Here is a 12,649-nt window from a genome sequence, read left to right as displayed (position 1 = left end):
TTTGCAACCCTAATCAGAAAACCACCAACTGAGATGCGGAATGTATGAGAGTTTGATCCAACCGGAAAATAAAGTGCTGAACCAGTTCGAACCCAAGTTAGGGTTCATATAGTCCTTTTTCCTATATTTTTTACATGTGAAATCAACATAGATTTTTACAAAATAGCGAATTAATTTACTCGACCCATTAGCACAGATGAGAAGCTTGCTATGTAACACTTAAGCTAGTTATTTACATGTTTGATTGATCAGATAATGAGGCGCAAATGAAATTTCACCGGTGGGGAGAGAGCAAGAGAGGGGTGGCCATGGAGGGGGCTTGGCTTGAAGCGCTGAACATCATGACATGATGTGAACTGGAATGTGTTTAGGCTTTTACTAGCATTATAACTTTACAGAATTATATACTAAACATTATATAAATAACATTATTAACCGGTTCTCAAGATTTGAAAATAACGGTTCTGTTCCGGAACACCAGAGATCAATGTCTTTCCCAGTTATTTTCCCTGAACCAATTCCAATGTCTGATAGATAGTGGATCTTCATGACACAGACATCTTATCAACTTCATTGTGCAAAGCCATGTGCAATAATTCTTCACCCTGCATAGTTTCCCTCCCTGAATTACATGTATTTGTTGTTGCCAAGATGCTTACTTAAACTGCTTCACTTCACGACAAATAGACAAACTGCTAGAGTTCCTGCCAAGTCTAGGATCTCCTCATTTAGAAGAGAGATGCTGGGATGGTTAGCAGCAGCTGAAGGGAAGAAAACTGCTTTGAAAAAGAATCAGAATATGCTGCCAAAATGAAACGTCACAATGCGCTCTAAACCGCTCTGGAGACAAACAAACTTAGTTACCCTGTCTCCAATTGTCAGAAGCTTCTGTCAAAACTATTAAAGCAGTCTTCAAGAAAATGGGAATTGAATTGAGACGGAATTGAAATGGAATTGATCCCCACCCTGGAAAGCATGGGGATATAAATGAAAGACATATACAGGATTATAAGCATTTCACACAACCAATAATCTTTGATTTGAGTAAGATGTTCTGGGACTTCTAGGAGAGAGTGTGATGTCCAGTAAGGGAGTGAAGAGGATCTGCACATGCTCACAGCCAACAGACAAACAGACAGACAGACGAGCAGAGTTCTGTGCAGATGTTCCCTCTAACAACATCACACAACGCCGGGCCAAGAGACACAGTATGTCATCAACCTCATTAACTAGGCTTTTACTATTCCATGAGGCTTGTCACATCATGGACACTGGAAAAACCTGAGATGGAAAGTTACTATGCCATGATGATAGAACTATTTTGTTACATTATATACACTGAGTGTACAACACTTTTGCCCTCAGAACAGCCTTAATTTGTTGGGGCATGGACTCTACAATGTGACTAATAAAATTTGATTTGACATGTCTCAAGGCTTAAAAATCCTTATTTAACCTGACTCCTCCCCTTCATCTACACTGATTGAAGAGGATTTAACAAGTGACATCAATAAGGGATCATAGCTTTCACCTGGATTCACCTTGTCAGTATATGTCATGGAAAGAGCAGGGGTTCCTAATGTTTTGTATATTATGTGTACAACAAATGTTGGGATTAATTGTGCCTTCTGTATGTATGCTGAGTGTTTACCATGGTAACGGCAGGCTCAGGACTTCCAGTGGGCCAGATGCGGAGGGTCCTGTCTTCTGAGGCACTCAGCCACCACTGTCTGCTGTGACTCCAGGCCACACTGCTCACTGCCTTGTCATGACCTGCAAACACATCCAGAGTTGTGCTAAGTCAGCCTGGAGTTGATGGACAAGTACAAGGAGTTAATGAAACAGCAGTAGTGAGTGAACCTGGTACCCTTTTAAGATGAAGATCACTTTATTTGTCAAATGTACACAAAGTCCAACTGAAATTTGACTTAATCTTTAACCCTACCCCTCTAAAAGACACACATACATTTCCATCCATGCTGTAATGCCATGTACTGGCTCTGATAGGTTCTCAAATGGCACCCTATTCCCTAGTCCCCTACCCTTGGCCAGAGCTTCATAACGACACAGACAAAAGTAGTACCCTACATAAGGAATAGGGTGTCATTTTGGACGTAGCTATCGTCTTTTCCAGCAAAGTTCCAGAAACTATATTATGGCCGGCTTGGCTTAGAATTATGAAAAGGGTATTAATTAAAACCACAGTGGTGAATCTGAAACCTGAGTACTGGACAGCTAAACAGAGTGAGGGATACCACAACATCCCCACAGACACTGACATATACTTTTATACATCCAATGCTCTTTGACCAATGTCATGTCTTTGGTCTCAGGCACAGGAGAGAACTTTTATAATGACCCCCTGCCCTCTAGTGGAGCCAGTCTAACAGTAGCTAACCAAGCCCTGGCCTACAGGACTGTCCTCTAGTGGAGCCAGTCTAACAGCACCTAACCAAGCCCTGGCCTACAGAACTGTCCTCTAGTGGAGCCAGTCTAACAGCACCTAACCAAGCCCTGGCCTACAGAACTGTCCTCTAGTGGAGCCAGTCTAACAGCACCTAACCAAGCCCTGGCCTACAGAACTGTCCTCTAGTGGAGCCAGTCTAACAGCACCTAACCAAGCCCTGGCCAACAGAACTGTCCTCTAGTGTAGCCAGTCTAACAGCACCTAACCAAGCCCTGGCCTAGAGAACGGTCCTCTAGTGGAGCCAGTCTAACAGCTCCTAATCAAGCCCTGGCCTAGAGAACTGTCCTCTAGTGTAGCCAGTCTAACAGCACCTAACCAAGCCCTGGCCTACAGAACTGTCCTCTAGTGGAGCCAGTCTAACAGCACCTAACCAAGCCCTGGCCAACAGAAACAAACATATCTCTGGTACGAAGAACGGCGGGGGTGTATGTATTATGATTAACGAGTCGTGGTGTGATCATAACAACATACAGGAACTCAAGTCCATTTGTTCACCTGACCTAGAATTCCGACCGCATTATCTACCAAGAAAATTATCTTTGATTATAATCAGTCATGTATATCCCCTCCCAAGCAGACACCTCGACAGCCCTGAAAGAACTTCATTGGACTCTATGTAAACTAGAAACCACATATCCACATATCCAGGCTGGCAAAATTCTGGATCATTGTTACTCTAACGTCCGCGACGCATACAAAGCCCTCCCTCACCCTCCTTTCGGCAAATCTGACCACGACTCCATTTTGTTGCTCCCAGCATATAGACAGAAACTGTTGATCACGTGGACTGGGATATGTTCCGGATAGCATCGAACAACAACATTGATGTATACGCTGACTCTGTGAGCAAGTTTATTAGCAAGTGCATCGGTGATGTTGTACCCACGGCGACTATTAAAACCTTCCCCAACCAGAAACAGTGGATTGATGGCAGCAATCGCGCAAAACTGAAAGAGCGAACCACTGCTTTTAATCAGGGCAAGGCGACAAAGTAGAGTTGCAATTCAACAGCTCAGACATGAGAGGTATGTGGCAGGAGCTACAGTCAATCATGGACTACAAAAAGAAAACCAGCCCCGTCGCAGACTCTGATGTCTTGTTCCCAGACAAACTAACTTCCTTGCTCGCTTTGAGGACAATACAATGCCACCGACACGGCCCGCTACCAAAACCTGCGGGCTCTCCTTCACCGCAGCCAACGTGAGTAAAACATTTAAACGTTAACCCTCGCAAGGCTGCCGACCCAGACGGCATCCCTAGCCGCGTCCTCAGAGCATGAGCAGACCAGCTGGCTGGTGTGTTTACGGACATGTTCAATCAATCCCTATCCCAGTCTGCTATTCCCACATGCTTCAAGAGGGCCACCATTGTTCCTTTTCCCAAGAAAGCTAAGGTAACTGAGCTAAACGACTATCGCCCCATAGCACTCACTTCCGTCATCATGAAGAGCTTTGAGAGACTAGTCAAGGATCATATCACCCTACGTGACACCCTAGACCCACTACAATTTGCTTACCGCCCCAATAGGTCTACAGACAACGCAATCACACTGCACACTGCCCTAACGCAGTCATGAGTGAATGAGTGAACAGGGAGTACAGGAGAGGGCTCTTCAAACTCAGGAGGCTGAAGAAATGTGGCTTGTTACCAAAAACACTCAAACTTTTACAGATGCACAATCGAGAACAACCTGTCGGTCTGTATCACCGCCTGGTACGGCAACTGCTACGCCCACAACCGTAAGTCTGCACAACACATCACCGGGGGAAAACTACCTGACCTCCAGGACACCTACATCACCCGATGTCACAGGAAGGCCATAAAGATCATCAAGGACAACAACCACCCGAGCCTCTGCCCTTTCACCCCGCTATCATCCAGAAGGCGAGGTCAGTACAGGTGCATCAAAGCAGGGACTGAGAGACTGAAAACAGCTTCTATCTCAATAATTAATAATTAATAATAATACAAAATGTATGTAATGTAATAAATGTATCACTAGTCACTTTAAACAATGCCACTTTATATATTGTTTACATAACCTACATTACTAATCTCATGTGTATATACTGTACTCTATACCATCTACTGCATCTTGGCTATGCCGTTCGGCCATTGCTCATCCATATATGTATATGTACATATTCTTATTCATTCCTTTACACTTGTGTGTAAAAGGTAGTTGCTGTGAATTTTTAGATTACTTGTTAGATATTACTGCATGGTCGGAACTAGAAGCACAAGCATTTTGCTACGCTCGCATTAACATCTGCTAACCATGTGTATGTGACCAATAAAATTTGATTTGGCCTACAGAACTGTCATCTAGTGGAGACAGTCTAACAACAACTAACAAGCACTGGCCTACAATATGCCAAACCACTCATCCTTTCATTGATATATGACATCCACTGACTGGCCATACTAGTCTCTGTCTTTGCTGTTAAGAACCCAACCACACTTACTGGCCATACTAGTCTCTGTCTTAGCTGTTAAGAACCCAACCACACCGACTGACTGGTGTTTGTGTGTGGATCACAGGGCCAGATATTTAGAATCCTGTGGTCTGCTGACTGTAGAGAGCTCTATAAATCAACACAATTCACCTCCAAGAGAATGCTGCTATCAAAGCAAGCATCAGGGGTGTCTGTGAGGGAGAGAGAGAGAGAGAGAGAGAGAGAGAGAGAGAGAGAGAGAGAGAGAGAGAGAGAGAGAGAGAGAGAGAGAGAGAGAGAGAGAGAGAGAGAGAGAGAGAGAGAGAGAGAGAGAGAGAGAGAGAGAGAGAGAGAGAGAGAGAGAGCGAGGGAGGCTGTGGGTGAGCTGGAGTGCAGATGTTGAGCAATATCTTAAATTAGCTCCAGAAGCAGTTAGGAAGACATGTTGTTGTAGTGCCCATCTGCGGAGGAGAGCAGAACACAGCTTTCTCCCTTCTCTCCAAACCATCAATAAGTCCTACTCTTTCTCAGGAGAATGTAAAAGACAATGTTAACCAAACACCTTACTCACGCTCACGCCGTGGCAGAGAACCAGATAATGCTTCACCAGGATATATATATATTTTTTTTTATCTAGATGTTAGAGGATATGGGTGGATGTTTGGATCTTCTCCTGAAGCCTTTTATCTTGAGCATCTGGACCTGTTTCCAGTATCGTTTACGATCCCAGATGAAATAAGTAAATCATCATAGGCTAAGGCTACCCTGTATCAACAGTAAAGAAAATATCAGATAATAGTTGAGATTAAATAGCATTCTGAAGAGTATTCACTTCATTCACACGTTATATGAAAACAGTAATGAAGCATTAAGACAAAGGCCAGCAACACTCACTCCATCAAGTTCCTAGCATACAGGCTTTAAAGGCTAACAAATCCTGTAAGACTCCAAAGTGAATGTGACTCTGGTGCAGGTTACTATTTCCATCACAGTTAGGGGACACTTTGGGTCTTGGATAGCTTGGGCTGAGAACAGTGTGAAAATAAGCTAGGTAGTGATTTAGTCTGTATTCCACTAGGCTTATAAAAACAGGGTTATAAGCTCAGTTCCTCTCTTTATTTTTCTGCCATATAGTAACTAAGTTTCACCCTCAGTAATAATGCGGGAGAAAAAGAAAAACAATCCTCTCCACAGTTGCCTTGATTCACCTCAGAGCTAGAACATCATTCTCAACATGATTGACAGGTGAGGTAGATAATCAAAAAATGTGGTTCAATAAATAATAAAACAAAGTCATCAAAAACCACACTCCGTCCTCTTCTTTGGGTTTTAAGGTTTCAACTGCTTTGCTTTTTCACTGAGACTTATTTTAAAGGAGAGTGAAAAGGAGGGAACAGGGAGGAAAAGGGAACCGTGGACCAAAACAGTCTTGAGGTAAAATAAACAGAATTTGAGAGGTTTCTAATTTGTGTGTGTGTGTGTGTGTGTGTGTGTGTGTGTGTGGTGTGTGTGTGTGTGTGTGTTTTCTTGCCCCACTACCTGTGTAAACAGCTGGAGTGCCAGTGAGGGAGGACTTGTACAACAATACAGATCTGTCTCCCAGACCACACAGAATCTGCTTTCCATCTCCTGGGCAGAGAGGACAAAAATATATATATATATATATATTAGCTTGTATGATTCTAATGATTCTTGGTAAAGCAAAGAAGGAACAAATGAAAGTATGATAAAAAGAGAAAAAAAGAGAGAGTTACCTGAGTATTGGGTACAGCAAACTGGTGTAGGGGTTTTGACTGTGCTGAGGTTAGTGTGTGGGACACTGGGTGCTGCAGTGTCTCCTGGGTATTCACTAACGAGACATCCTCTAAAATAAAGCAGAATTATGTTGATATTCATATGGAAAAAACATCAAGAATGTTGTACAAAACAAAGGTCCGGATCCCCAGACTAAGACTAATCCAACTAATGGTCTAAAATACATGTTCATTGAAGATTTTCCATTAAACTACCTTTTAGTCCAGGACTAAGCTTTGTACTGTATCTGTCTGAGAAACCAGCCCTAAATATATCTGGACATGGTGGTCTGCTTACATCTTCTTGTTGGTCTTTGTAGGTCCTGGGGTCTTCTTCTGAACATTGGTCTTGGGTGAAAACATTGTCATTCTGAAAAGCAAACATATTTATGTAAAATTGCATTTTCTTCATTTTATTAACAGCATAATATAAATGTAACTTCAACCCTGAACCCTAACACATCGGCCTTAATATTGACGCAAGAATAGGGGCAGACTGGCCATCTGGCATTTGCCCATGAATTTTTAGCCCAGTGGGCCTGTCTAACTTGTTTTCTTTACGCAAAATGATAATTATTTGGCTAATAATGGGGGTGGGGCCTCAAAGAAAAAAAGTTATTGGTGTATTACAAAAGCAAAGGCCGATTTCTGGTCCCAGTCTGCCCCTGTGCAAGAAAACATGAGAGAGGGAAGAGCATTTTATTTTAAAAAACTTTCCACATAAAATATGACCAAATAATAAATTAAGCGCAAGACTTGGACTGGAAACTAAAACAGTGAACAGAAACTACACACCCCAGGACCAAAAATATAATCTGCATATACTTAACATTTAGAAAAATAACAGTCTTAGTTAACACCTATGTAAAAAGACAGAAAGAAATGTAACAAAAACATAATTCATCTAATATGAAGGCTGTTTAAATATTGGAAGGTTTTTGTGTGTGTTTTCTCTGTGACTTATTTCCTTGTCTCATTATAGCTCGCTGATGTGTAACGTGCTATTCCAATAGGTAGAAAAGGACAGAAAGTATTGCTGGTGGAACAATTCCTCAACCGTTGGACTCCCCTCTCACACACACATGCACAACCTACCGGGGACATTGTGTGTATCCTGATGACTTGACCTGTGTGTGGAAAACTAGAGGCTGCTCCTTCACACCACGTTTCCCTGAGCCAGAGACAGAGAGAGATAAGACATGTAGTCATTGATAGGATATGCAGAGATTTATATGAACCCTTTATATGAATCTACCTCGTATGATCATCATTAGGATCCTACAGATGTCTCTGTCTCTGTCCTCGTGGACTAAGGGAGGGAATGATGGTGTGTGTGTGTGTGTGTGTGTGTGTGTGTGTGGGACGTAGCCCATTGCTCCTCTCCTCGCTGTCAGAACCTTCACTTCTCTGGAGTGGAGAGTGAGCTCACTTTTTCCACAGCCATTAAAACATGTGTGTGGTTTTCCCAAAAAAACGTATCCTGTCGTCCGCAGGCAAAATAAGGAAAAGTCAAATAGCCTCGTAACTAAGAGAAGCTATAATAAGGTTACACGTTACATTTGAAAAAGGAGAGATGGTAATTTGGTGTTTTCTGGAGCATACTTTGATTGTTTTACTGTTTTAACAAAGTCCTTTGTTCTTAACTAAAACTAGAAGGCGGTTTTATGAATATTAAAACAGTCTTTGTAAAAAGTGACACACTTCCATAAAATAAGAGCTGAACTGCACCGTGCTGCTTTTACCATAATTGCCATAAGGTAACTAGGGAAGGCCTAACAGTGCAAACTGCAACTCTGGACTAAGGTTGCAAAGCTAGCCTAACAGGTTCATGGAAAAACATCTAATCAACAACGGCATTATTTTCAATGAACTCTGCAACTCTTCCAACTGTTGTCTTTTTTCACAACTGCCACCAGTTTGACAACAAAACATTTACAATGAATACATAAAATACTAAAAGTGTGTAAAAAAAGAAAAAGGATATTTCATGCTGAACACCTCATATTAAACACCAACGGTATTCACCAAGATGACGGTTTATATTTAGGTAATGTCTTACAGCTTTGTCATGACATTTTTTATAAAAAAATCATACTTGATTTTATAAATATATTTTACATATGATAAGGCCACACAGAGGGCCAGAGACAATTAGACGCCTGCAATTATCTTAAATACCCCAAAAGGCCACAATATATTCCTTGAAAGTTACCAGAATTCTGGTAGTTTATTGGTAAACTTAGAAAGTGTCCAATAATATACCCCCCTTTGCAACCCTACTCTGGACAAGAAAAGGCATGGAGTACAATTCAAGCCTCTAAGTATTGTAAAAATGGTAGGTAGCAGTGCAGTGTGTCTATTCCGTAACATAAGCCTGCCTCTGTGTGACTGTATGGCTGCATTGAGACTGGAGGCTGGAGCGAGTCCACAATATAAGGGGGTACTGTATTCCGGTGTGGCGATCTAAGAAATCAAATTGTATTGGTTGCGTACACATATTTTGCCAATGTTATCGCAGGTGCAGCAAATGCTTATGTTGCTAGCTCCAACAGTGCAGTAATACTTAACAATACACACAATCCCCAAAATAAAAATAAAGAAATTAAGAAATATCGGAACGAGCAATGTCAAAGTCAGCAATATAAATATATATGCATCTGATGGTGTGTATACACTGTATGGACAGTACATGAAAAAAAGGTGTACACAGAGTTATATAGGATGAGCCTGGACTAGAATACAGTATATACAGTACATATGAAGTGGGTAAAACAGTATATAAACATTATTGACCAGTGTTCAATGACTATGTACATAGGGCAGCAGTCTATAAGGTGCAGGGTAGAGTACCGGATGGTTGCTGGCTAGTAACAGTGACTAAGTTCAAAGCAGGGTACTGGGCGGAGGCCGGCTAGTGGTGACTATTTAACAATCTGAAGGCCTGGAGATAGAAGCGGTTTTTCGGTCTCAGCTTTGATGCACAGGTCTCCACCTTCTAGATTGTAGCAGAGTGAACAGGCCGTGGCTTGGGTGGCTGATCTTCTTTGCTTTCCTGTGACACAGGGTGCTGCAGTGTGCCCCTGGTGACAAGGTTGGCTGACTGCACCACCCTCTGGAGAGCCCTGCGGTTGCAGATGGTGCAATTGCCATACCAGGCGGGGATACAGCCCGACAGGATGCTCTCAATTGTTCATCTATAGAATTTTGCAAGCCAAATTTCTTCAGCCTCCTGAGATTGAAGAGAAGTTGTGTGGATTGACCATTTCAGGTTGTCAGTGATGTGCACGCAGAGGAACTTGCATCTTTTCACCCTCTCCCAGTTGATGTGGATGGGGGTGTGCTCTCTCTGATGTCTCCTGAAGTCCACAATCAGCTCCTTCATTTTGTTGACGTTGAGGGAGAGGTTGTTCCTGGCACCACTCCGCAAGGGCCCTCACCTCCTCCCTGTAGGCTGTCTTGTCATTGTTGGTAATCAGGCCTAACACTGTTGTGTCGTCTGCAAACTTGATGATTAAGTTGGAGATGTGTGTACCCACGCAGTCATGGGTGAAGAAGGAGTACAGGAGGGGGCCGAGCACGCACCGTTGTGGGGCTCCTGTGTTGAGGATCAGCATAGGAGAGGTGTTGTTACCTACCTTCACCACCTGGGGTCGGCCTGTCAGATATCCAGGACCAAATTGCACAGGGCGGGGATCAGACCAAGGGCTCCGAGCTTATGGTGTTGAAGTCTGAGCTGTAGTCGATGAACAGCATTCTTACATACAGTTGAAGTCGGAAGTTTACATACACCTTTGCCAAATACATTTACACCCCGTTTTTCACAATTCCTGACATTTAATCCTAGTAAAAATTCCCTGTTTTAGGACGACAGTTAGGAACACCACTTTATTTTAAGAATGTGAAAAGAGAGAATGATTTATTTCAGCTTTAATTTCTTTCTTCACATTCCCAGTGGGTCATAAGTTTACATACACTCAATATTTTGGTAGCATTGCCTTTAAACCATTTAACTTCTTATGGCTGGGGGCAGTATTGAGTAGCTTGGATGAATAAGGTGCCCAGAGTAAACTGCCTGCTACTCAGGCCCAGTTACTAATATATGCATACCATTAGTATATTTGGATAGAAAACACTCTGAAGTTTCTAAAACTGTTTGAATGATGTCTGTGAGTATAACAAAACTCATATGGCAGGCAAAAACATGAGAAGAAATCCAACCAGGAAGTGGGAAATCTGAGGTTTGTAGTTTTTCAAGTCATCGCCTATCGAATATACCGTGTCTATAGGGTCATTGCACTTCCTAAGGCTTCCACTAGATGTCAACAGTCTTTAGAACCTTGTTTGATGCTTCTACTGTGAAGGGGGGGGGGGGGATAAGCGCTGAATGAGTCAGAGGTCTGCCAGAGTGGCATGAGCTGATCACGCGTGCTCACGTGAGAGTTAGCTTGCGTTCCATTGCATTTCTACAGACAAAGGAATTCTCCGGTGGAACATTATTGAAGATTTATGATAAAAACATCCTAAAGATTGATTATATACTTCGTTTGACATATTTCTACAAACTGTAATATGACTTTTCGTCTGAACTTTCGCCTGGACTTGCCCGCGCGTCGTGAGATTGGATTGTGTACTAAACACGCAAACAAAAGGAGGTATTTGGACATAGATTATGGACTTTATCAAACAAATCAAACATTTATTGTGGATCTGGGATTACTGTGAGTGCATTCTGATGAAGATCATCAAAAGTAAGTGAATATTTATTATGCTGTTTCTGACTTCTTTTGACACCACAATATAGCGGATATCTGTATGGCTTGTTTTGTTGTCTAAGCGCTGTACTCAGATTATTGCATGGTGTGCTTTTTCGGTAAAGCTTATTTGAAATCTGACACAGCGGTTGCATAAAGGAGAAGTTTATCTAAAGTTCCATGCATAACAGCTGTAACTTTTATCAATGTTTATTATGAGTATTTCTGTAAATTGATGTGGCTCTCTGCAAAATCACCGGATGTTTTGGAAGCAAAACATTACTGAACGTTACACACAAATGTAAACTGAGATTTTTGGATGTAAATATAAACTTTATCGAACAAAACATACATGTATTGTGTAACATGAAGCCCTATGAGTGTCATCTGATGAAGATCATCAAAGGTTAGTGATTCATTTTATCACTATTTCTGCTTTTTCTGACTCCTCTATTTGGCTGAAAAAATGGCTGTGTTTTTCTGTGACTAGGAGCAGACCTAACATAATCGTTTGGTGTGCTTTCGTCGTAAAGCCTTTTTGAAATCAGACACTGTGGTTGGATTAACAACAAGTGTACCTTTAAAATGGTGTAAAATACTTCTATGTTTGGCGAATTTTAATTATGAGATTTCTGTTGTTTTGAATTTGGTGCCCTGCACTTTCACTGGCTGTTGTCATATCGATCCCGTTAGCGGGATATAAGCCATACGAAGTTTAACTTGGGTCAAACGTTTCGGGTAGCCTTCCACAAGCTTCCCATAATAAGTTGGGTGAATTTTGGCACATTACTCCTGACAGAGCTGGTGTAACTGAGTCAAGTTTGTAGGCCTCCTTTCTCGCACACACCTTTTCAGTTCTGCCCACGAATGTTCTATGGGATTGAGGTAAGGGGGTTGTGATGGCCACTCTAATACCTTGACTTTGTTGTCCTTATGCTATTTTGCCACAACTTTGGAAGTATGCTTGGGGTCATTGTCCATTTGGAAGACCAATTTGCGACAAAGCTTTGACGTCCTGACTGATGTCTTGAGATGGTGCTTAAATATATCCATATAATTTTGATGCCTCATGATGCCATTGATTTAGTGAAGTGCACCAGTCCCTCTTGCAGCAAAGCACCCCCACAACATGATGCTGCCACCCCTGTGCTTCATGGTTGGGATGTTGTTCTTCGGCTTGCAAGCCTCCCCCTTTTTCCTCCA

At 42.1% G+C, this 12,649-nt stretch overlaps 1 protein-coding gene across 1 annotated transcript in view; it reads right to left on the bottom strand.

The window, feature by feature from the left end:
- The window catches only part of LOC139376891 (WD repeat domain 27), a 151,309-nt gene that overhangs the window by 106,140 nt on the left and 32,520 nt on the right, over window positions 1-12,649 (bottom strand). Inside the window, exons 13-17 of the mRNA XM_071119880.1 lie at window positions 7,791-7,866; window positions 6,994-7,065; window positions 6,657-6,766; window positions 6,442-6,531; window positions 1,652-1,773 (exon numbers count right to left, since the gene is read on the bottom strand). Coding sequence (XP_070975981.1) covers window positions 1,652-1,773; window positions 6,442-6,531; window positions 6,657-6,766; window positions 6,994-7,065; window positions 7,791-7,866 — 470 coding nt within the window. The remainder of the gene's footprint in view (window positions 1-1,651; window positions 1,774-6,441; window positions 6,532-6,656; window positions 6,767-6,993; window positions 7,066-7,790; window positions 7,867-12,649) is intronic.

This window comes from Oncorhynchus clarkii, chromosome 20 (assembly GCF_045791955.1).
Source record: "Oncorhynchus clarkii lewisi isolate Uvic-CL-2024 chromosome 20, UVic_Ocla_1.0, whole genome shotgun sequence".
NCBI lineage: Eukaryota > Metazoa > Chordata > Actinopteri > Salmoniformes > Salmonidae > Oncorhynchus > Oncorhynchus clarkii.
The sequence above is the reverse complement of the archived record's forward strand: the minus strand, read 5'-3'. Positions and strand labels throughout refer to the sequence as shown.